At 43.6% G+C, this 22,778-nt stretch overlaps 4 protein-coding genes and 1 long non-coding RNA gene across 12 annotated transcripts; 3 read left to right on the plus strand and 2 right to left on the minus strand.

Moving 5' to 3' along the window:
• Window positions 1-240: 240 nt before the first annotated feature.
• Window positions 241-13,681, plus strand: LOC108085436 (PP2C-like domain-containing protein CG9801). The gene is made up of 5 exons (XM_017182031.3): window positions 241-296; window positions 409-847; window positions 10,523-10,855; window positions 10,957-11,747; window positions 11,813-13,681. The coding sequence occupies exons 3-5, from the start codon at window positions 10,722-10,724 to the stop codon at window positions 13,042-13,044; spliced, it is 2,157 nt and encodes a 718-aa protein (XP_017037520.1). The 5' UTR covers window positions 241-296; window positions 409-847; window positions 10,523-10,721; the 3' UTR covers window positions 13,045-13,681.
• Window positions 6,886-8,314, minus strand: LOC138928822 (uncharacterized). 2 transcript variants are annotated; one of them, XR_011445228.1, is made up of 4 exons: window positions 8,009-8,314; window positions 7,609-7,809; window positions 7,368-7,518; window positions 6,886-7,316 (listed from the first exon to the last, which is right to left on the minus strand). It is a non-coding gene; the product is annotated as an uncharacterized lncRNA (long non-coding RNA). The 2 variants fall into 2 exon arrangements; XR_011445227.1 differs by having other exon boundaries at window positions 7,368-7,522; window positions 8,009-8,313.
• Window positions 13,682-14,112: 431 nt separating the features above from the next.
• LOC108085435 (VPS35 endosomal protein sorting factor-like) lies at window positions 14,113-20,714 on the minus strand. 5 transcript variants are annotated; one of them, XM_070286550.1, is made up of 12 exons: window positions 20,567-20,714; window positions 20,420-20,510; window positions 20,252-20,356; window positions 20,006-20,177; window positions 19,291-19,949; window positions 19,067-19,233; window positions 18,716-18,998; window positions 15,631-15,941; window positions 15,242-15,573; window positions 14,876-15,184; window positions 14,550-14,818; window positions 14,113-14,497 (listed from the first exon to the last, which is right to left on the minus strand). In XM_070286550.1, the coding sequence occupies exons 1-12, from the start codon at window positions 20,581-20,583 to the stop codon at window positions 14,390-14,392; spliced, it is 2,823 nt and encodes a 940-aa protein (XP_070142651.1). In that variant the 5' UTR covers window positions 20,584-20,714; the 3' UTR covers window positions 14,113-14,389. The 5 variants fall into 5 exon arrangements, with proteins under 5 accessions (XP_070142651.1, XP_017037519.1, XP_070142650.1 ...); XM_017182030.3 differs by having other exon boundaries at window positions 20,240-20,356; XM_070286549.1 differs by having other exon boundaries at window positions 20,252-20,359.
• On the plus strand, window positions 15,956-16,996 carry LOC108085437 (uncharacterized). Of its 3 annotated transcripts, none has more exons than XM_070286551.1 (5): window positions 15,956-16,193; window positions 16,253-16,434; window positions 16,498-16,586; window positions 16,653-16,785; window positions 16,845-16,995. In XM_070286551.1, exons 2-5 carry the CDS (start codon window positions 16,323-16,325, stop codon window positions 16,913-16,915), a joined length of 405 nt encoding a protein of 134 aa, XP_070142652.1. In that variant the 5' UTR covers window positions 15,956-16,193; window positions 16,253-16,322; the 3' UTR covers window positions 16,916-16,995. The 3 variants fall into 3 exon arrangements, with proteins under 3 accessions (XP_070142652.1, XP_070142653.1, XP_070142654.1); XM_070286552.1 differs by having other exon boundaries at window positions 15,956-16,162; XM_070286553.1 differs by having other exon boundaries at window positions 15,957-16,193; window positions 16,375-16,434; window positions 16,845-16,996.
• Window positions 20,715-21,062: 348 nt separating the features above from the next.
• M1BP (Motif 1 Binding Protein) lies at window positions 21,063-22,764 on the plus strand. Its single transcript, XM_017182068.3, has 4 exons — window positions 21,063-21,304; window positions 21,372-22,087; window positions 22,143-22,388; window positions 22,454-22,764. Exons 1-4 carry the CDS (start codon window positions 21,164-21,166, stop codon window positions 22,617-22,619), a joined length of 1,269 nt encoding a protein of 422 aa, XP_017037557.1. The 5' UTR covers window positions 21,063-21,163; the 3' UTR covers window positions 22,620-22,764.
• The last annotated feature ends 14 nt before the right edge of the window (window positions 22,765-22,778 follow it).

Consider the following 22,778-nt stretch of genomic DNA (forward strand, 5'->3'; position numbering starts at 1 on the left):
ATTCAGTAATTTTACATTGGGTGACAAAACTTTAATTATTTTAAAATAGACCATGATTTGTATGTATATGTATTTGTATAAATATATTTGTGTTCTTCTTATTAATAAAAATATGACTAAACAATATATAATGGTTGGTCTTTTGCGTGTGTCAACTCAAAAAAGGGTTTTCTTGATTTCAAGTATTCATGTACTCCGATTTTACTGCAATGCAACAGGGGTCCCTGACTAGGGGGTTCCCCAAAAATTTTATGGGAGAAAAAATGTTAAGGGGAAAGTAAAGGAGCTTTGTCGAAGTATGTATTATATTACTATTATAAAATCTATAAAAATATATCTTACTTTTGCCTATATAAACCCAAAACATCTTCATTAAACAAAACATCTGATTAATTTAAACTTTATCAGATTTTTTAGGGTAAAACCAAATGTGCATCTGGTAACACTGCTTCCCAACCGAATTCGCTTTCATTCGAATTTGAATTTCGAAACGGCAAAGACGTGCTCGTGTATACGGCTGAACTAAACCTTAGTTAAACTTTTCGATCTCGTACCGACACTAATGGGCAGCCAAACATTCGGGCAGTGCAATAAACACATTTAACAGTGCCACGCGACTAATGTTCAATTTGGGCCCTAATTTCATTCAGCAAGGCACAGTTCTACGCAGCCGAACCACCCTCGTAATTGTTAAATATTTATACACACCACCAACGGAACGCACGCATTAAGTATACGTACTTACAACGCGAGTGGCGCCAACATATGTAAAGCAGCGGCGATAAGAAAAGAACCAGCAACAGAGACGGAAAACGAAAGCGGCTACAAAAGAGGAGACACAATTATTGTAAGTAAATATCGAAGTTCTCTATATTCCCCTCGCTGCCATCTATTGATTTTTGTGTGTTTTGTGGCCCCCAAAGTTTTTGCCGCCTTCGCCTTGTTTTGGTCGCGTTCTGTTTTGTTTTGTGCTTTTGTTTCCGCCTGTATATATGTGTGTGTGTGTGTGTCCGCTATGTGCTCGCCTTGATAATTTCATTCAGCCTGTGCGTCTTCATTACCTCTTTTCCTCTCAAGAGGGGGAGGGTGGTGCACCTGCCGTGCGTCTTATTTATATTTTTTGTGACTTCTCGGCAGCTGCGAAATCTCAGCTGCTCCAAAAGCAGAAACAACAAGTCAGCTTTCGTCGTTACTGCAATAACCGGTTTTCAAGCAAACGAACTTTATCGTATCTCAAAAACTGTGCTAATAACTGGTGCTATTTTTTCCGTTCGCCATATTTTATCGCTTCGTTGCTCACATAATTATAAACTAAGTAATATGCGAACGGAGTGTGTCAAATGGCGATAATTTTCAAATGGGGACCACTTGCTAATTTATTGTGTTTTTATTCAGAAAGCGCATTTTGGCGCAGAGCAAAATAGCGAAAACTTTGCCACTTAAAATGTCCGTCAGTTGTTTTTTTTATTTGTTTGCCTGCCAACTTCAGTTGCATTTGATGGGAGCTTCCTCTTTTTCTCTTTCGCTCATACTCCTACACTTGCACTTAGAAAAAATAGTTGTGTAAATGGTAAAAAAAATCATGTAATGGAATTATTGTGATTTTTATTTATATACCTACCTACCTACCTTCTTCCAGCTCTCTCCCACTCTCTCGCCTTGCCAGCAATGTACAGGCAAAACATAAGTTACTTTCAGTACCCGAGTGTAATCTAAGTCCAACATTTTAGTTGAAAATTTCGCCCACTGCACCTAGCATAATACTACTTGGAGCAAGTAGGACGTGCAGCAGGCAATTTCTGTTGGACCTGCTGACGTTGTAAAATAAGCCAAAGGCACACGCTCCAAGGATAACAGGCTCGACATGCCACAAAATCGATTCCCCACGACGATGAAGCGCAATACCTTGGAGAAAAGCCGACACGTGATGGCTTGGCGCCTGGCTGGGAATTGGAGGAAAATGGGAAAGGCGGGGGTCACTGCGAGCAGGACGAGTTGAAGGAACTTCCTCCAACCCGTTCTGCAATGTATTTTTATTTTTTTTTTTGCTTACTCTTGTGCAAACTGCGGTAAAAGACAAACGGGAGGATAACATGCCGGAAATAAACTCGAAATTAAAGGGGACAGCTCGCTTAGATATTTTGGGGGAACTGAACTCGAAATATACATAAAATCTAGATATGTGTGTTCGTTGCATGTGGTAAATGACAACTTTGTTCCACAGATAACTTATCTACGATTATCTAAGCTCTGCTACATTTCGGGGTGATTTCAGACTAAGAACGGGGATTACCGACACACCACACTTCAAAATATATAAAATAGAACCGTTTTCCAAAGCATAAGGCAGAAATTTGTCAATAAGATATCGTATCTATGTTTATTTAAGCATTTCTTTTAAAGAACGACGGAAATTGCAAAACATCAAAGAAAATATGAATCCGTAAAGTCATAAATTTGGTTCTGTGCGGAAATAAGACGGAAATAAACCATAAAGTGGTGTGAAAAGAAGACATAAACTTCAATTATAAATACAAAAACAAAAAATTAAAATCATGAAGGAGGGAATATAAAAAAATAAATCTACAGTTTTTATTAAAAAATTTGTTTTTTAATATTAAAACTTATTTTTCTCCATAACAAAAACATCTATATCAACGCCAGGTCATACAATTTAGTACCATTCCCGCAATGCAATAATTCATCTTAATAGCTTTTTTATGTTCCATATCTTGAATGTATCCCAGAGCTCTCTTTTTTATAGTTAAGTCAACCTCTGGTTTCGCTTTAATTTATATGAGAAACTTCAGCACTAAAACATATCAGAAATTCCAACCGGAATTCCCTGGGAATTCAATCACTTTCGCTTGGCAACCAAAGAATTTTCTCCAACTTTTCTGGTGCTGCTGGTTGGTAGTTCTAGTGGGGGTAATGTGGTGGAGCTGGTACTTCAACCGACTCCAAGCAACTACCGAACTATTCATGCACATTGGGAAATATTTTGTTTCTCCATTTTATATTTTCTCCCGTCTTCTTTTTATTATTTCGTCGAGGAGCAAACGCAAACATGCACAGACTCCTGTCCCTGCTGCCGTCTGGCTGTGTTTCCCAGGGGAGGATGGGTCGCATGAAGTTGTTCTGTCTGGACTCCATCCACAACTGGCGGGTTTCCCAGTTGCTCCTTCTCCTCTGGCTAGAACGTGGCCACCATTCTTTGTTGTCTCGATGGAAGCGGAGATGGCGAGTGGCATTGCCGATGGCTGTTTTATGACGCAGTTGGTCCGGGGAAGTTGAAGTTTGTTTGCGTGGCCGGGGCTGAAAGAGTTCATTCTTCTATAATGCATTAGCCTGGCTGAAGAAGTTGTCTTAGTATAGGATTTCTCTGTTTGTTTAAAACCAACAAAACAGGGACAATGAGTGGCTGCCGAAAAAATCCTAGCTCTATCCAAAAGTTTCCGCCTCATTAAAACCAATTTGCCTGGGAACATTTATAGAACTTTTTCGCCTTTGATGAGGAGCATCCATCCATTAGCGATAGACCAGACCCCAGACCAGCCACATCAAAATAAATAAACATTGGCCAATTTCAAATTAATCGACAAAGTCAACAGCAGCTAGAGTTCATTGAATTTGCAGCTGTGTGGGATTAGGTGCTGAAGGTTGGGGAACTGCGAATAGAAGGGGATATCTGTGGGGGTTTAAGGTTTCTTTCTCTCTATGTCTCGATCCAAGCACGCGCCGTCCCCGACGATTAGTCAGCCGGGTGAAAAGTGACTAAGCGAATCGCCAAAGCATTTGACCAGCACACGAATTGGAATAAAATTCAAATTAAAACTAGCCCCACGAGAGAGGGGATTGGGTGGGTGACAGCCAATCGGTCACTTAACCCGCTGCAGGGACTGGTACAGTGAAAGCTACATTTTACGGAAATTGAATGCATTTATAGAAAAATTATAATTTAAATAGTAGTTGTATCTCACTAAATATATACAATCCAGAAACAAGAGAACCCTCCTTATGTAGTTATGTTATAATTGGATTTGAATGAATCAAGCTAGTGTCCATCTAACAGATATTCCACTGTATCGTAACAGACCAAGGTGGCACCTGGCAGACCCAGAAGACGGAGAAGTCCGCCGGTGGACAGCCATTTGACACCGAAGACTGCAACATTATCTGAAGGCAGCTCTGACTGAGGAGCTGTGGGTAAAGTAACCCCCTTTCCATGGGCGCCGGACAAAGTGGCTCGCTGGTTGCTCAATTGCTGCGGGGCAGTTGTCGAGAAGTTGACGTTTCTTTGTTTGCCACAGTTCTTTGGCCCGGGCCTTGACTCCGTTTGAATTGTCTTTGTTGCCATTAACATTTAATTTAATATGTGAGTTGAGTGGCCAGCCGCCTGCCACCGCGTCCGCCCCACACCCAACACCAACTGGTTACTGGTTTTCTAGATTTGCATAGTATCCCAGGCCCAGGAGTTGATTCGGCTTATTTGTATGCCTGGCGACAGGCCACAGCCGAAGGCCAAGCCCCAACCGAACCCAAACCGAAACCAAAGTTGAGGCTTCTCATTTAATTTATTCATGTAGGATTAGTCGTATATAAATCCTACATAAGACGACGACAGCTGTCGCTACCTAGCTGGCATGGGAAGACTTCAATGCAATTTATGCAAATTATTAGGTGGGCTTGCCAAATGTGTGTGGGGATAGAATCTCTGTTTTCCGCCAGATGTTTGCCAAATCCCACAGATCCCCATAAGTTAAAAGTTATTGTATTAGTTCCATCGAATCATCCTTTTTAAAAACAATTACCTGAAAGGCTTACATATGGTTGGTGGACTATTTGTAACTCGTCCGCCAGATGTTTGATAGCCCAAAAGTAGTTTATCCTTAATTCCATACTCGACCCAAAACAATAGGCTTGATGGGCACTCCTTTGATACCGCTGAATTTCTCGCCTTGTCCCACATTTGGTTTATTGTGTTCGGCTTGTGGCAAGTTCTTCAAATATATATACTAATTTTTTTGGTGGCTGAAACCAGGCCAAGTGGCGCGACCCTAAAAGTTGAAAACAAGGGAGAACATGCAAGTAGGAAATGCAAGACGCAGAACTGGGTGGGTTTTGGGTTGAGTGCTTGTCGGGTGGGCTTATGTGGATCCCTTTTTGGGTGGGCTCCTGGCATTGCAGGGAAGTGTGACTGCCATAAAACAAAAGATGTTTCTCTGCTTCTGACACAGATCCAAGTCCCAGAGGCAGCTTTGCTGCACTTTCCATTTCACCGCTGTCAATTGATGTCGCATTGAGATGCAGCATTGTTGCAGTTCCATTTCCAGATGGGGGGGATGCGGAACCCAGAGCGACCCCATAAATGCAAATTGTTGCAACAGGAAATGAGGCGTACCACCACGCACCCGGCAAAAACACCGAACACGCCAATTAGGTGGTAATTTATAAGAAATGTTTCGGGAACGGGAATGTGGAAGAGGCCCCGAACCCCATACCGCCGCTCCTTTGTTTGCCCCACAACGACGTCGACGACGACGACGATGTCGGGGTGAAGGAACTCCTCTGTGATTGTTTTCGTGCGGTTTTACATTATGTAAAAATTTTAATTGCCAGATTTTTAATAAAGCCCCAGGGCCAAAATGGCTCCACTTGGAGCCTTATACAAGGGCCTTTCCGACCCTGGGGGGCGGGTCTAATGCATTATTTATGCAGCTGACAGCTTTTCCAATGACTCAACACCTGTCCACACACAGTTGGTGGGGTCAGGTTTCAAGCCAAAAGCTTTTCGATTTAAAACATGAATAGAATGCCTGGAATTCGGGTTTGGGCAGACTCAGTCAACGTACCATTAACATATGTTGCATCCACAGACAACATTCTGCTTAATGCATTTTCTACTTAATATTTCATATTCACATTTATGACTTGATAAGCCCGGACGACTGGAATGAAAAATGTTTGTAAATGAGGAAATGAAAATTAAGCTTTTCATTATTTATTTTTCAAGATTGCTGTGCCTGCGGTCGGTACTTGTCGGGTCTATGGTTTATGGAACCGGTTTCATATATATTACCAAAAGAATACGTAATTCCTTGTGGGTACAAACTAATATACTTATTAGCGTGTTGGTTAACATTTAAATTAGGACTTCTAAGCTGCAAAATAATAACAAATCGATCTAAAAGAAAACTGAACTATTGAAGGCAATAAGTGTCTTGAACTTTTTCTACTATTAAGTTTTGGACTGCAGCTCTCAAAGTCATAAATAACCAAGTGGAGAGGAAAGCTTTGCCCGGAAAATCCATGATAAATGAGGTTGTGAAGTGAATGCAATATTTTTGGCAGCTCATAAAGTAAGCTAGCAAACAGCTCTATTTCATCTTCAGCTTATCGGCCTTCAACTTTCTTTCGGGGAAAACACGCAATGATTGCAACAAATTTTCACTTTCGTGTCTCTGCTTTTGTAGCTTCTGGTTTTTTGTTGTCTGGCCCAAACCGAAACAGACTCGCACACACAAAGACGGCTTTGAGCGAGCGGCTGCACTTGTCTTGGGCTAAGACTGACAGACTAAACGACCCACAGCCCCACCGACAGCACCTTGAGATTCCACACATAACGCCCCGCAACTTGTTGACACTTTGCCGAGAGCGAAATGCATCCAAAGTCATGGGTGTATGTTTGTTTGCTAGCCGCATTTGGTTACAGCTTTGAGCCCCCAGAAGACTTGTTTACTTTGGGGTTATTTTTATAAAAGAGTAGCTAGTCTTTAATTTTAAATAGCAAGCTTTAAGATAGCACAAAATTTCTAGTAACTTGAGAACGTTCTAACGGTTTTCCCAAAATTAGTACATAAATTCTATACAATATATTCTTTTATTTATTATTTTACTATTTTATATTGTCATGTTTTCTTTTAAAATCCATTTTAATAAGTTTAACATAAAACTTAATATATGGCAGTCTTATTTATGATAAATAAAAAATTGTACAGCTGTATGTGTAGAGATAAAGCATTATCTACTATATACTTCTTATTCAAGTCAGTCTTCACTTATCATAGGGTACACGATGGGGCATACCGAAGGTGCATGCGGGACTCCATTGACAAACTCGCAACGCGGATTGCTTCCCAGTCGAATTCTCATGCACAGTGGTCCCCTTTTAATGGTCGTCTTGCTGGCCATATCCATAGGATTTTTCGGGAAATTTGGCTCCCCCGCTACAAATTCACCTGTGGCGGCGTTTTCCCCAGGCAGGATGTGATCCACAGTACCCGTTGGGGGTAACATTTTAATGGATTTCAAAAGCTCTGTGAGAAAAGTTAATTGGTTTGGGAAATTGGGAAAATAGTATTTACTACCTGGATCTTGATATCGATTCAAATTTGAGTTACTTATCTCCCTTTAGACAGGCGTTGACAACGAATTCAAGGGGATTTTGAGCGTATGTTTCCCCAATAAATACGCCTACTATACGCCTACTATCCCCATAATTGAATATTGATCTCATTCCTTTCTAGCCAAATAATACATTATAAAACAAGAACAATTTGAGGTTCTCTACTAAAACATCTCTAAAGGCAATCCAAAAACCATACTTACTCTTGATTCCAACTCCGTGGAAGTGGAATCCTCAAAAAATGTCCCTTTGTTTGTTTAAAATAAAATCCATTGTGGCATCAACACACTTTTTAATGTGCGGAAATCCAGACTGGCATTAAAGAATCTCCCTGGGCGGGCCGGAGAAGCCGCCGCCGCTGCCCCATCTCATTAACCCAGTGAGTAAACAAAAATTCCGCACATCTGATTAAGTCACGGAGAGAACCAAAATGAGTTTGGAGTTTGGCATGAAAGGCATGTGAAATGCCAAGCCAAATAAATCTGCTGGGTGAAAACTGGGCGGCAGCTCTATAAATACCGGCCAATGCGATTATTTATAGTCGGAGGAAGCCCAAATGGTTTATTTTGGTTTCGGGGCATAAACAAAGTTCGAGCAACTCACGAGATCTGTGCCACACATCCGATAATATTTATACATTTGCCTTTATACACTTAGACATTGCCTCGCCCAGGTCTTGCACAATGATCTCACTCTGCCTCGTTACGATTTCCCCATTTTCACGCTTGATTAGTTTCGAGTGTTGAAAATTTTGATGGTCCCGAAATCTCATCGAAAAGTGTGGATTGATTGCTGCGCACGCCTTAGAATAGGTTCGCCGGTCAATTGTTGATTTTGGGGGGAGTGTCGTTAATGTCACGAAGTTTGTGATAAATGTTATTAAAGTAGCACCATGTTAATCAAGTCTTAATAATAAACAAAAAGAAGTGGAATATGTTACTATAAAATAAATTTCCGAATTAAAATTAGTTTCATTTTGGTTGAGTTATAATAAGTTTTACTTCTCCCAGAAGCTAGTTTCGCAGTAAAGGAGTCACTTTCGAGAAATCTGAGTTGAAATTAGTGATAAATATAGAACGTATGCCTGAAAGCACTTTTTATTATCCAAGTACATTCCCAGCACGTGCCGTCAGGTGGACAATTGCCAGGTCTTGAATATTATGTGAGCAGCCACAATGGCTTCTCATCAGCGGAACAAGCTCAGCGAATTGAGTAGCCACCAAGTCACACTCAAATGCCCTTTGTGTGTCAAGTGAGGATGATGATTATGATGATGATCTTTATATGATACCTCTGATTGACGTGGAAGAGCTGGGAGAAATTGGAGCAGTGGCAGATGCGAGGAACTACAAAACGCTGGCCTGCGGCTGAGCTTGAATGTTGGCTCTTGTGGTGCGGCGGCTGTAATCTCTTTGGCTGCACATTTAATCGCATATTGCACATTGTTGTGGCCAAATTGAATTGTTTTGCGGCGACTTCGAGTGGTGGGGAGTGATGTGAAGTGGAGTGAAGGCTAGTGGAGGTGGGCTTTTCAATCATCCGATTGATTGCCATGGGCCAGCATCGGTGCACACAGATGGCTGCGCCTCGATGCACCCACAGTAGTGTAACCACATGTGCCCTCTGTACAGTCATTTCACCCACTCTCTGCTCCCCATGGAACGAATGCACGCCTTTGTCTCCGCTCTGACTTTTCAATTTATTTGATTTGTATCTTTGAGATGGGGATATGCTAATGTCTGCTGGTTACTTGGGTTAATTTGATTTTAATGCTGGGCCGCAAGGAATGCGGGTGTGGTGGCAATCAGATCTGTGCTCGGCATTTGCCAAGAATACGCGCATCGAACAGGGGAGACTGCAATTGAATTACTCGACTCGCTGATTGATTTGTCGTGAGTGAAGTCCAAGTTCAGCGAAACTCGATCAAGAGAGCAATTGGTTCAAGGTTCAAGTGATTTTCGCCTTCGATGATGGCCAGAGCATAGAAAGGCGCTGCCCATCAACATGAACTGAACCCACGCCGTTAATCGACATCATTTTCAATCCACTCATTTGTCAGTTGAAGTGCTCAAATGCCGTAAATTTAAGTGGTTTATTGTGCTTTATTTTTATTTATATTTTTTTTTTCAAGCATTTGTGAAAATTTTTGCGGCGAATAATTGCCCCGCCGTCAACGAGACTACTTTCAGTGCCGACTTTTGTTGTTGTTTATCAGTTATATAAATCGTTTTGTGTGTACAGCCTCTAAAGAAAAGCATCTCGACGGCAATTGTGGTTGAAGATTAGCATTTATGGTTGTAGGAATCCATTGTTATCTCTCTCGTAGATGTTGTGCAATGTCTATCAGGTAGTTGAGTGCAATTAAAAGTAGCCTGAGAGAGATGGCGAAGAGATGGATGGTGCTTCTACGAGCACCCTTTCTTCCATTTGTTTGCTCTACCGTATGATATCATCTTTCCGTTGAAACCAAACTTGAAGCTGTCAGAATTTAAAAATCCAACATCTGCTGGGGTTCCAGGTCGCCGCAGGCTGTTGCTTGGCCTTTCATTAATCATCAGTGATGGTGAAGTTAGTTCTGTCTTAACTCTTAACAAAATATAATTAATAAATATAAGTAGTTACAATTTGGTATACATTTTATTCAATTCTTGTATAAAAATACTTGTCTCAATATATATTTCCCTTGATATTTAATATATTTAAAAGGGTTCTTGGGTGGGCATCTCTGGCGAATAGCCCTGCTAAGAGCTGCGTCATCTGAAACCCGACTGGGGGATGAGATTCCTGTGTCCGCATCAGTGTCTCCTGCATTTGCAATGAGTTGACTGAAAAGCCCATTCAGGGTTGGCTTCCTCCCCGCCTGGAAGCCTCCACCTAATGAGGGAGAAGGGTTTTGTGTGTGTGTATGTGTGGCCAGGGGAAGGATGCAGTGCCTGCGGCAACTAAAAAGCACATCCCGTCATTAGGAAGCGCTGGTGGAGGAACGAGGAATGACATCAGTTATGCGGCTGCCACTGCAATTTGCTTGTAATTCTTGTCGTGCTTGCTCTGCCCCATTTAATTGCATAATTTATTGATAATTAAATTAAGCTCGAAATTAAACTCTCCTCTTTGCAGGGAGTGCAGCCGGAGTGACTCAACTCCCCCAACAATTGCCGCAGATGAGGTGAACGAACTAGTGGTCATCCCGAGCCCTTCCCTCTTCGTCCTCCACAGCATCTATCAGCAGACGACCCTCCAACTCTCTGGCAATTAAGAAATCTCTAATTGGAGAGTAAGAGCTGCCGGAGCGGAGGAGGGATTACCCTCTCCCAAGATGCCTTCTCTGCGCCAGAAGGTCACCACCTATTTCCGTCAGCTGAGCTTCATCGCGGAGCCTCGCGAGGGTAGACGGAGGACCAGCGAGCACGAGGATGAGGACGGTAACTTCATAACCAAATATCTCGAGGGGTGAGTCAAATGTCTACAAAAGTTAAAGTTGAATAGAGTGGAGAGCTGGCGCCTAGAATTTTTAATTTTTAACTTAATTAACCCAATCTCTTTACTTCAAGGCGCATGCAGCGACTGTTTGTGGCAGGTCCCGAGATCTACAATGGCCAGAATCCCACAGATATGCCCGTTCTCAAGCTGGGTTCTTATGAGGCCGGCACCTGCTCCATAACAGCAGCCTGCACGGGTCCGGATGAGGGTCTGACCGGCATCAAACGCTCCAAGCTGCACCTGAGCACCAGCTTTGCGGACGACATAGACTTTATAGACACGCAGCAGGAAAACGACGATGCTTATGGCGTTAGGAAGAGTACGCCGGCGGTTCCAGCGGCCACACAGAACTCCACTCGATTGGCCAGCAAATTTGGACGTCCGCCGACTGGATCCCGGCGGCAAAGCAATGCGGATCAGCCATCGGGATCCACTTCTGCTTCGGGTATGCGCTCCCGTAAGAATTCCAAGAGCAGCATAGCCAATCTGGCAGCGGCTTCTGCTGGTACTGAAGCAGGAAAGGCCACCACCATCGTGGTGAGCATGGTGAGCAGTGATCAAAACAACAGGAATCTGTTGAATGCAAAGACTGAGTCCTTGGCGAACGGTGATTCCAACTCGGAACGAGAGCGCCTGCTCCGCGAGGCGGTGAGCAATCAGGGTGGCGCCGCTCCAGCTGCGCTGGTTGCCGGCGTGGAGAACTGGCGTATGGAGTGCGATTTTGCGTATGGCATCTCGGTGTCCCTGTACGAGAACAATATGCTGACCAAGGAGCCGATGGGCAATCCCATTGCCGACTGCTATGGCATGGTTGTGCGTGGTGACTCTGCCATCATGGCCATGGCAGATGGCGTCAATTGGGGTGAGTTTATCCTTTGACCAGCTGACCATAAGTTCACCAGCTGACCTCTCTATTACCTTCCACAGGGGATGGAGCTCGCCTGGCTGCCCGCTCGGCTGTGCACGGCTGCCTGGACTACTTGGATCGTGCGGTATTCGGACAGGCGCTGGAGTGCCGGGCCACCACCACCCAGGAGGTATTTGTGAGTCTGCTGCGGAGCTTGTGGGAGGGACATGGCTGCATCTTGGAGGTGGGAGGAGCCCTCTCCACGCTGACCATAGCCGTGGTGCTTCCGCTGGACGGAGCGCCGGACAAGTATGTGGTCTGCGCCTGCAACGTGGGCGATTCCCTGGGCTATGTGTACTCCAAGAAGCACGGAGTGCGGGAGCTTACACAGGCCTCGCATGACATCAGCTCCATGCGGGACATGCGCGACGCCCTGGGCGCCCTTGGACCAGCGGATGGCAACAAGCCAGAGCTGAGCAATCTCACCTTCACCATGAGCTGCATTGAGAGCGGCGACATAGTGTTCCTCACATCGGATGGGATTAGTGACAACTTCGATCCCGTTGTGGGCAAGTTCGCTGAGGCCTGGACCCCGGATGTCAAGCTGCAGGCATCGGGCCAAGGGAAGCCCGCCAATCTAGCGCCTAAGCGTCAGAACAAGAGTGCCTCGGCGATCTATGCCCGCCTGCATCCGTCGACGCCGCCCACCCGACCAGCGCGTCAGTCGAAGGCGAGCAGTCCGCCCAGCAACGCGCCCAGTCGTCCGAAGTACATGCGCTCGCAAACTCTCATAGAACCACGCCAGGGACTGGTTTCCTCTGCACCACCGCCCACGGCGGCTCCACAGCGCATTCCCAGATCCATATCGGGCTTGCCCCTGGTAACCGGACCTCAGAGGCATGCTCTGACCCTGTATCGGCTTGAGGACCTGCTCAGCTATGGCATCAATGGCACCTTCTCGCCGTGCTCTTCAGCCCGAAGACTTTGCCACCTGCTCATTGACTTTGTGAGAATGATAACCTCGGCCAGGAGGAAGACCCTGGAGCAGCGAGAGCTCTTCTACAAACTCTCTACGGGACCGGATGGCGCCAAGCGGGAGGTGCAACTGAATAGGATGCAGCACCGAGCGGCCAGGAAGCGGATTGTGGACAGCAGTGCCTTTGTGGCTTTGCCTGGCAAACTGGATCACGCCACTGTGATGGCCTACACGGTGGGGGGAGGTCATGGAGAAAATGGAAACGAGAACGGCGATGGAGAGGTAGCGGTTTCCCCCGTACTGCAATCCAAGGAGTTCAAGGAGACGAATTTCTAATCGCCAGACTGCAGAGATCAGGCTTTTTATACATTTTTCTCACTCACATATGGGTAATTCTTGCTTAAATGGTTTTCTTTAAGGTCTCTTGTGAATTTGTGGCTTAAGTTTGTTATATTTTTATTTGTTTTTAATGAGTTTGAATATTTTATATTATTTATAAACAAAAAGCACAAATCATATTGTTAGATTTTCGCCAAATATATATTAAATATTATGATTTTCCAAGAGGAAAGGATACGCTCAGAGAGAGCAATAAAACCAGTAATACTTTGTGTTAAAATGCCAACATTTGTAGGATTTAAGATTCATTTAATTATAATCAGCTTTTAATTGCCAACCAATGTAAAATAATCATGTTATTGATCGAAGAAGTATATACATTGAGCCAAGAGTTACCCGTATGCACACATAACTACATATATACATTTACATATACCATTTCATACTTGTATCTTTAATATTCATAAACTCTCGCTTAAGTTTTGTTGATTTTGATTCCGATACTCCTCATTTGTCAGCCATAGATTTTTAGCCATTAACTGCAATCGACAGAAATGCCTCAAATGTTTTAAACTACCAAAAAAGAATAAGATAGCACACACAGAAAAATATATGTCGTATTTTTACACTCTCATTCGAAAAGTCAACACCAGCAGAAGGGGGTCTTTAATTACCACCAAACTCTCGTAGAATTTGTAATTCTACATTCTGGCAGCAAAGACAAAATAAATAGAGAAGGTGTGTGCAGTGAAAGTTACATTTTCGTTGGAGTCTTTGATCAATTTTGTAAAACGAAACTTGAAAACCTGACAAAAAGTGTGATTTGTGCTCGATTTTTGTTTACTAAACGCTCTATTCTGAGTCGTTTTGTGAACATTTATCGATACTACTATCAACTCTAGTATATGCTACGCATCTTACTCACTTATATTGTCTTTGGTGGCAGTGTAGAAACTTTATAACGCACAGCTTAAACTGCGGAATGGGCTGTGACCAGCGGGCCAGAGCAATCGAATACTTTGAATAAAACGCAATTGAAGAACTGCGCTTTTTTAAGCACTAAAATAGTTTTGTAGTTTTAATTTTATTGGAATTCAGTGAAACCACTTTTTAAATAATTGTTTTTCTTTTTAATATGTAAAAGCATCTCGAAATTTTAACACACTTGTAATTGCACAGAAATTAAAATACGAAGCGATGTTGTCACTTCCTCATCAAAGGGTGTAAAAGAACACAAAATCAAGGTAAACTGCGTCCAAAAATCCGTAAAAGATTGATGCACAAAAGACAGGAATATATAATATCATAGGAAAGCTAGCACAAGTTTCTACAAGCTCGTTTTTCAGCTGTTGCGCATGCGCAGGAGTAGGCTGGCAATAGCCTGAGCCTGCTTGGGTGAGGCATCTTTTACTTGCTTGTACAGAACCTCAACGCTGCGCAATGTTTGGGGCTGCAATAATATTACGATAATATATTTTATAATAACAACATTTTCAACTTACCAGGGTCTTGACATCCAGCTGCGACTGAGCCTTATTGGCCAGAAGCCATAGATTCACGGCCAGTTGAGCCACGCTTTCCTTCTCCAAGTCGGCATACCGCACGATCTTCAGAAAGAGTTCCAGGGCTAGCTCCGCCTGGGAACGTTGTTGCTGGGCCACTCCCAAGGACTTGAGCTGGAGTAGAAGGGCATCCACAACCTGGCCGCACATATTGTTGACCTCTGCCAAAAACTTGGGATCATGGCCATACAAGTCGTCGTTGGAAACCACTGTGCAGCACAACAAAAATGTCATTGAGTCTTTTAAACACATGTGGTTATAATTACCTCCGCGAATGTGATAGGGAAACTTTTCTAGGCTCTGCACATATAGCATGTCCAGGCAATGCAGATAGATGGTACTCGGCGCAGTGCTGTCCGTCTTGAACTCATGCCGGCCCACCACCTCCAGTAGCAGGCGAAGAAAGTACAGGACACCTTGATCTGGACTATCGGGCACCACAATCAATGTGGCCAGCATGTTGCACAGATAGCTAACCAGAAATCGCTCTAAACTGCGAGGCTTTCCCTCAAAGTCTATAGTAGCCGCGGGCAGCTCGTTGACCAAGTTCAAGGCAGCCTCAAAGCAGGCATCGGCTAATGAAAGAAATATATGATTATTTTTTGAATAGCTTTGATCCTTGCAGAACTTGCCCTGTCCCAGACAAAGATGCTGCAGAGCCAGTTGCCCGCACAGCAAGTACAAATCCATTTGCTGCTGGACAGCTCCGATGCTGGGAATGGTTATAAAGCAGTAGGCAATGCAGGCCTTGACGAAACCAGTTGACTTGGATCGATTACGCGTGGCCAGCTTGCAGGCAGCATGGACCAGGGTCACATAGACCGCATCAAGATTACTGAACGTTCCGCGAGCCTCCACATAGAAGCTGAGTTGCTGCTCCAAGTCCCGTCCAAAGTACACCTTGTGGATGAAGACATTGATGAGCTGTGAGATCTGGCGTCGCTCGTCCTCCACGGTTAGGGCACTATGTCGTGGTCAATTATATTAGTTTTCCCATTCATAGACAAACCAAGTTACTTACTTCACGGAGTCGTTTAGGATCTTGCCGAGGTACATTAAGGCGTTCGTGACCACAGCATCGCTGGTGTACTCCTCACTGTTCTGTTTGTAGTAACTAAGGATGTTCTTGCAGACTTCGACGCGCACCGATTCCTTTTGAAAGAGATCCAGGTATGGCAGGAAGTTCGGCTGTATCAGCAGAAGCTCAATGCTTCGGTAGTTCTGCATTATTCTGCTCAGAATATTCTGCAACTGGGAATAGTGCTTCTCATAGGCCTTGCCCAGACACATCCGAGCATTCAGTTCTCCCAGAAGTCGATTGACCTCATGTACCTGTTCATTAATTAATTAAATAACAAATAAGGTGCATAAAGATTGATTGGTTACTTTAAAAAAAGGAAAATAGTTGATATATGTTTTATTTTCTTTAGCTTTTAATTAAATTAAAAGTTTACTTCTGACTTTAAGAGAAAGTGATAAATCAATAAAAATGTGATATGTATATATGATATGGTATTCTCTGACATCCCTACTTCAGATCTCGTAAACACCAGGTATCTCCTAGTCGCTTCCTGCTGCATTTCGGTTTGTTATTAATTGAAGTTACATTAATTCCTATGCGACTGCCATTATTACGCTTATAGAACTATTTCGAGGCGACTAAAATCAACAAAACCCAAGCCAACCTAGTTCAGTTTGCTCTGTATCCCAGTCATGTGCTGCATAGTCGCAAACCTTTGCAAAATATTCATTTTTTCCCTCTCAGTTATCGTATTATTTGTGGTTTCCTTGGAATTGCTAACAGATCTATATGATCTTCGAAAAGGTATGAGATTCTTTTATATAGGTTTTATAAAAATAATGAAGTGAACATTTTTTATTGACTTAGTCGGTTATGCCCCACATGGTGAAGCCTTTAATACACTCTGGATGATGCATTGCTTTTGTGGAACATTGATGACCGTACTCAAGCTGAAGGTTTCACAAATTACCCATATATGGCATTTAGTTTCAGATCCCTAATCGTGTATCCTATTCGTCTAGGATATATGCTATCTTCATTGGTGGCAACTGATGACGTTGGGCTTTATTATAGGCGGTTTCTTTAGAATTTACCTGCAGCCCGCTAAAGACGGCCTCGGCATGGGTCAGACGGTCACCAAGTACTTTATTCTCGGTAGGACCATTAATATTAAATATTTGATATTTATAATATGATATTATCATTTATTTCAGAATACATGCTGCTCACCCTTTTACTAGTCGCCGGTTATACCAGGGTTTTAAGGTCTCAAGAAGAAGTGTAATTTATATTCGTAAATTTATCTAAGTAGTTTCTTTCTTTATCCTTTTAATTATAATAAAATCGAAAATATACTTCGAAATTATTTATATGAACTTTACCTAAAGGACTTGTCTTGTAATTAATTATACGAATTATTTTATTATTCGTTATAGCGTTCAGTTTATTCTTAATAAAAGTCATGTGCTGTCTGATCAAATACCTTTTTAAAACCCTCGTTGCCTTTTCTTCGATGATAATGACTACTATCTTAACTATCGGACATTTGGAATCGGGCAATTGGAAATTTTGTGAATAAAATTACTAAGTGATAAATCAATAAAAATATGATATTAAGACCTCTTAAACACCAGGTATCTCCTAGTCGCTTCCTGCTGCATTTCGGTTTGTTATTAGTTGAAGTTACATTAATTCCTAAGCGACTGTCATTATTACGTTTATGGAACTCTTTCGAGTTGACTGATATCAACAAAACCCAACCCAACCTAGTTCTGTTTTCTCTGTATCCCAGTCATGTGCTGCATAGTCGCAAACATTTTCAAAATAGTCAATGTTGTCTTCTCAATTTTCTGTTTATTTGGGGTATCCGTGATGATGCTGAACGATTTAAGCAATCTTCTCGAAGGTAAGAGTTTTTTTATTAATATATTTATTGTATGAATAATTAAATAAAAATTTGTTTTTTTACTTAGTTGGTTCGGTCCAGGAATATGATAATTATGCCCGTAATACAACCTGGATGTTGCATTGCTTTTGTGGAAATTTGATGACCGTACTCAGGCTGAAGGTTTCACAAATTACCCATTTAGTTTTAGATCCCTAATCGTGTATCCTTTTCGTCTAGGATCAGTGTTTTCTTTATTGGTGGCAATTGATGACATTGGCCTTTCTTGTAGGCGGTTTCTTTATAAATTACCTGCAGCCCGATATAGACGGTTTTGGCATAGGTGAAAAGGTCGCCAACTACTTTATGCTCGGTAGGAGCAATCAATGTTAAACATTTTTTTTATTTGATATTAACATTTATTTCAGAATACATGCTGTTCTCTCTTCTAGCTGTTGCCAGTTATACCAGGGCTTTAAGGTCTCAAGAAGAAGTGTAATTTACATTCTAAGTAGTTTTTTTTTCTTATCATTTTTATTATCCTAAAATCGAAATTAGGTTTGAAATATGATGTGAACATTTCCTCAAGGACTGAAGATCTTGTAATTTATTATATGAATTATTTAATCATAATACTATATTCAGGCTGTGGTATAGAACCACCCACCACCAGCTAGTTCAGTTTATTCTTAATAAAAGTCAAACACCTTTTTTTTTAACTTTCGTTCCCTTTTCCTCCATGATAATGATTATTACCCTAACTATCGGACATTCGGAAACGGGCAATTGGAAATGTAATTGACCAAATAAACTGTATTTGGGTTATAACCTTCAGTAAACGGACATAGACACAATATATTATAATCATATTAGGCGTATCCATTGCTGTTTGGAAACTGCTTCCCATTCTTAAGTTAAAGGTTTCCCAAAGTATCTCAACTGAACCCTCAGAACCATATAAGTTTAACTGTATCATTTCTTCATTATCTTCAGTGGTGGATATATCAATTGATTGACCTCCGTATTCCATTAGGACTTCTACTTCGTTGTTCGGTTTTAAAGGGATTAACAATGGAGATGGAAGAAATGATTGTTCATTATGTTAAAGATTGTTAAATATAAATTTAAAGAGGTTATCAAAAATCTAAGTGTTAGTTAGGCTTATAGTGTAAGTTAGCTCTACTCTTCTTCTAAACTCACCGTGAAATACTGCGATACAAAGACCGCCCAGGTCTCCACACAGTTAATGTACTCATTGGGATCTGTTAGCTTGTTGATCGTCTCGAAGGCAGTTTTCAAGAAAGTCATCCGCTGCTCCTGCAGGGGCGCACAACTGCTGACGCAGCTGCCCAGCGAGCGCAGCAACTGGGACTTGGATATGCCAGGCGTCTCCGATGCATTGATGAGCTCTATAAACTCTAAAGCATTCGTTGCAATGAACTCTGACTTGAATGAACTCAGGATGGACATTAGAATAGCACCGCTGCAGTTGGATAAAATATAAATTATTAAAGTACAGATTCTTCATTCCCACTCTATCTTTTTTCTCACTTGTTCTTTAGCTGCTTGCACTCAGCGAGCATGTCCTGTGTGTGCAGCTCACACCTGTGAACCAGGCACAGGAACATGTAGTCAAAGGCTGGCGCATATAACTGTAGGTAGGAGCTGGCGGTGACGATTTCGGGATGCAGATTGAAGCGGGCCACAAACCGAAAGATCTGTTGAATAAATATTCACGAAATGGCTGTTTATCGAACGTCACTGAGCACTCTCACCTGGGGATATATGATGAATAGATCCTTGAAATTCTCTCTGATGTAGGTTTTACTGGGCGTAAGAGTCACGCCCATGCGCACCAGGTAGCATCGAGCATAGCTGGAAACCAGAGGGTCGGCGATTCCCCTCAGCTGATGCGTCAATCGATGTAATACCTTTTCGTACTCCTCGCGAGAGGACGACAGGAACTCATAGCACTTAAATATCGACATCTCCAAGTACAGACGCGGCAGCAACTCTCTGATGGAGGCGATTTTGTAGAACCAATTCTGGCACGTATCCCGAGCAGCCTCGCGCTCCCGCTCCAGTGTGGCTGCGGACACTGCTCCGGGATCGCCAGAGGCCTTTGAACGCAATCGATCGTACACAAGCTTGCCAAACACATCCAGGATGTCCGTAATGAGCACATACTGACTCGGATAGAACTGCAGCACTGTTGTATCCGCCAGCATCTTGGCACACTGAATGGCTATCTTGAGGGCCTTTACCCGCTGATCGTTGTGCCAGGACTGGATGAGCTCCTGCTTGAGCTGCTCGAACCGCTGAATGTACTCCTGCTGCGTTAGGTCCATCATGTGACGCATGCTGCCATCGTCAAAGTGGTCCAGTTGCTCCAGGCGATACTTCGTCTTGTCTGCCACCACGGTGTGTGCCTTGACTGCGGCGAGGGAATGGGATTCAGTATTCAATTCTAATGGATTCACTAATCCTTACTGCTTTCACTGCCTCCGTCCAGGCTGCCTGACGCCACCAGGAAGCTGGTGGAGAGAGATAGCTTTTCGTTGGTGGTGAATCGATTCAGAATCCCCAGACGCCGACTGCTCCACTGCAGAGTGTTGTCCTCCGGCTCCGTACGATCCCGCTCGCGACGCTTTGACTTCAGATCCTGGATATGGGAGAGGCAGAACACTTAGTCAAAACGCTTTCCGGTTGTGTCACTTTACTTACAAGCTCGCTAACCTTCTGCGGACTTAGGGGATCGTTAAGCTCCTCATCTTGACGCGCGAACTGCGACAGGGGATCAGTGCCCTCCAGAGCCCGGCTCAGGGGATTACTGTCCACCACCTGCTAGAAAGGAATATGACAATAAGGAACAGCTAATGAATGGGCGTTGTACCATCTACCCACCGTCACCGATTGCTGCTTCAACGGGTGCTCTAGCGTGGCCTGGCCTGCCAGATGATTCTTCCGCACCTCGTAGCTTCGCGGCACACACACCCTGAAATAGGATGCATTATTTCCTACAGTATTTGTTTATTTTCTGGAAAAGGCTACCAATCCAAGTTCGCCATGGCGTCGTGGTTGTTGTTGTCGGCATTGCAATCAGCTGTTTGCTGCCAAGCAAGGGCGTAGTTAAAACAGCTGCTTCGGGGGGTGCGATGTGTGCTGTACTCGGGAGGCGACTGTACTTTTGTGGGGTATCCCCTTTACGTAATTTTAAGTAAAAAGTTTTATTTAATGGGATTAAAATTACGAAATATGGAACTCGGTAGCCAGCAAGGATAAGATGAATAAAATAGAATTAAATAAAATCACGTATTTATATTATATCTGCACAAATGTATTATTATATATAGTATAAGAAAACTTCTAAGCAGTATATTTTAAACATATAAAAGTAAAAACATTTATTTTTTATTTAAATTTTTTAAAAACAATTTTTTTCAATAAATTATATCTTCTTTTTTTCGCGCCGATATTTTATTTCACCCCATGCTGCGCCCATGGCACCAGCGTTTTCGAGGCGAATAGCATTTTATGGCTGCGATCCACGCGAATGACAAATCCAGCTGACAATCGAAGCGACGCGTTTTGTTTTTTGAGTTAACAAAAATCTTAAATAAGTTTTAATACCGGATTGCGGAAGCAAAAATGTCAAAGTCCGCTCTTAAACACCTGAAAAGTACATGCCGCGTGTGTGGAAAGTATGCGAGCAACAAGCGCTCGCCGAAGATCTTCGAGCGGACCAATACAAAGACGATCGACTGCATCGAGGCGATCACAGGCCTCCGGGTAATTTGACGGCTTTGAATTTTGAGGGTTCGTAGGCACTAGCATCAAATCTTTGGTATTTTTCCAGTTGGAGAACTACGGTTGCCTGCCGGATCAGATTTGCGAGTGCTGCAGCATGGAACTGGCCTCCGCCATCAAGCTGAGGGAGCGATGCATTGCCGCTCAACGGGAGCTTCTTATGGGGCTGACCGAGGAGCAGCGTCAAGGCATATCACCCTTTTACCGCGCTGCCGTCATGGGCGAAGCTCTTGAGGATACGATCAAGAAGTCCCAGCCGCCCGACGATGACGAGTTGATGCAAACCTATCAGGAAATCGTGGTGGAGGAGCCCAAACAGGAAATCGAGGATACGAAGATCGTGTACGACGACAACGTCTTTTACGAGGTGGCGCAGGGCACCGGCGAGGATGATGAGAACTCTCTGATCGAGGAGGCCGAATACGACTCCATCATAGCCGAAGACGAAGATCATCAGGTGGAGGTAGACGACGAGGCTGCCGAGCTGATTGTCGGAGATGGAGATGCCGCCGAATCCTACGTTTACGACTCGGACGACGAGGTGGCCGTGCTGGACAACGTGTTGGATGATGAGTACGAGCACGAGAACATTGTGGTGAAGAAGTGCAGCCTGCCGCCAAAGCCAAAGGTTCGTGGGGACGATCCGCGTCGCCGTGGTACTGGAGGAGTGTATATCTGCGAGCAGTGCGGCAACCACATTAAGGGACGCATGGCCTTCGAGCTCCATTGCCGGCGCCATCGCGGCGACAAGCAATTCGGTTGCGAGTAAGTGGCTCTTCATCTCCTCAAGTAGTGTTTCTTAAAACCGTTTTCTCCACAGGCTTTGCCAGTCGCGCTTCTGCACCACCTCGGAGCTGAAGCGCCACATGCGCAAGCACACCGGCGAGCGTCCGTTCGCCTGCCAGTATTGCGGTCGCTGCTTCACCGACTACACCACCCGGGTCAAGCATGAGCGTACCCACACCAACGAGCGCCCCTACGTATGCGGCACCTGTGGCAAGGCCTTCACCACCGGCTACATCCTCAAGAATCACATGCTGATACATTCCGGCGAGCGTGCTTACAGGTGAGTGTGGCTAAACCACCTTGAATCGCAAACAATCTAAATGTTTATACCCAATCCCGTTGCAGATGCGAGCTGTGCGACAAGTCATTCATGCTTCCCACTCACTTGAGCACCCACTTCCGGTCCGGCGTCCATAAGCGGCACATGGAGAAGGCCGAGATGAAACAGGTACTGGAGCAGGATCAGAAGCGCGAACTCAAGGAGGAGGAGGAGGACAGCCTGCACATCTAGGCGGAGGAGCTGGAGAAGGTAGCAATATTAAGTAACACAAGAACGACGATGGCGCACAGCCACAGAGCATTTCTGCTAAACATTATTGTACACATTTATTATAATAGAATTTAATCTTGAATAAATCCAAGCTTCAAGTCCCCCAGCCAAGTGTTGTGC

This window comes from Drosophila kikkawai, chromosome 3R (assembly GCF_030179895.1).
Source record: "Drosophila kikkawai strain 14028-0561.14 chromosome 3R, DkikHiC1v2, whole genome shotgun sequence".
Lineage (NCBI taxonomy): Eukaryota > Metazoa > Arthropoda > Insecta > Diptera > Drosophilidae > Drosophila > Drosophila kikkawai.